At 41.6% G+C, this 1,429-nt stretch overlaps 1 protein-coding gene across 1 annotated transcript in view; it reads left to right on the top strand.

The window, feature by feature from the left end:
* The window catches only part of Iars2 (isoleucyl-tRNA synthetase 2, mitochondrial), a 40,834-nt gene that overhangs the window by 8,281 nt on the left and 31,124 nt on the right, over positions 1 to 1,429 (top strand). The window contains exons 10-11 of the mRNA XM_028759763.1: positions 477 to 567; positions 1,158 to 1,309. Of these exons, the coding sequence (XP_028615596.1) occupies positions 477 to 567; positions 1,158 to 1,309 (243 nt within the window). The remainder of the gene's footprint in view (positions 1 to 476; positions 568 to 1,157; positions 1,310 to 1,429) is intronic.

Genomic DNA, 1,429 nt, shown 5'->3' with positions numbered 1-1,429 from the left:
TATACTGTATACACAGTACAGCTGTACTGATGCTGAGTCACAGAACACATTGTTCTCAGCCTCCAAATAATGGCAAGTGGCTTTCATTGAGTTATTGCAGGGGATGGTTAAGCTTTGCACTTTGTAAACTCCTGAGCTTCTTTTACACACTTTACTTAGCAACTTTTACCATTTGGTTAAGAGGGATGCAAGTGAAGAGGGGTGTACGGCCAGTGATCTCTAAATAAGAGAGACCACCTTAAGATGGTTTAGAATACTTGTATTTCCCAATATTAAACTTTAGATATGTGCTTTTGTCTTTGGTGGTTTCAATATATAAAATTTAGAAATTTTTATTGACAGAGGAAGAAATATTTAGGTTTTTAAAGTAGAGAAAAGATAGACTGTATTGAGATGCTTTAAATATGTTGTTTTACTATAGATTGCCATAAGGTAACTTGTCTCTATGCTTTAACTGTTCAAATGGTACATCGTAGGACTGTCTAGTGGATGAAGATGGAATGTTCACCGAGGCTGCTGGCCCTGAACTTCAGAACAAGGCTGTACTTAAAGAGGGAACAGATGAGGGTAGGTGTCATCTGTTGATAATGGGGCCAGTAAACCACCACAGTAATCCAGGATGTTTCTGCTAGAAACCAACAGCAGGATCCCTGGTCACTTTTTATCCTTCCAGTCAGAACAAACCTCATTTGGTTAGTCATGGTTCAAACTGAAGCTTTGGATCTACCGTCTTTTGTTTCAAATCTATTTTAATTGTTTATGCAAATCAAGATAGTTGTCAGAAGCAATGCTTTTTGGTTGGGAGGTGTTACAGAGATAATCAGCATATTGCTTTTGTCGGGATAGAAACCAAGCTTGGGTAGATGCTGCCTGTGAATCAGACAGTGCCACTCTATCAGTAAGCTTTGCAAATAGCTGGTCAGGCAGGGCCTTGAGCCTTGGTTTGCTTTTCTGTCTTCATGGAGTGAGAAGGGGAGCAGTTTGGAGTCTGATTGCAGGTTCATGGAGTTGGTGCCTCTGCCACCTCCACACCGTGCCTGAGATGGGGTTCCTTTCACTGGCACCCCTGCCCAGGTCCAGTTCTTCCTAGAAGCCTCAAATGCTGCAAGTTTGTTAAGAGTACTTTTAAGTTATTTTTCATGGGAATTTTTTTTAAGTTATAAAGATGCTTCAGGCTACTAAGAATGTGTTGAAAGAAGAGAGCATTGTGCACAGCTATCCCTGTGACTGGAGAACTAAGAAACCTGTCCTGATTCGAGCCAGCAAGCAGTGGTTTATAAATATCACGGATATCAAGGCTACAGCTAAGGTAGGAAAGATCTCCTGCTCTAAGGGTTGGGCTGGTCATTACCACCATAAAAAGTGTGTGCGTGTGCGTGCGTGTGTGTGTGAGTGTACGAATGTGTGTGTGTGTGAGTGTGTGTGTACG

The sequence above is a fragment of the Grammomys surdaster genome, unplaced genomic scaffold, assembly GCF_004785775.1.
Source record: "Grammomys surdaster isolate TR1022 unplaced genomic scaffold, NIH_TR_1.0 130, whole genome shotgun sequence".
Lineage (NCBI taxonomy): Eukaryota > Metazoa > Chordata > Mammalia > Rodentia > Muridae > Grammomys > Grammomys surdaster.
This window is presented reverse-complemented; position numbering and strand designations above follow the sequence as displayed.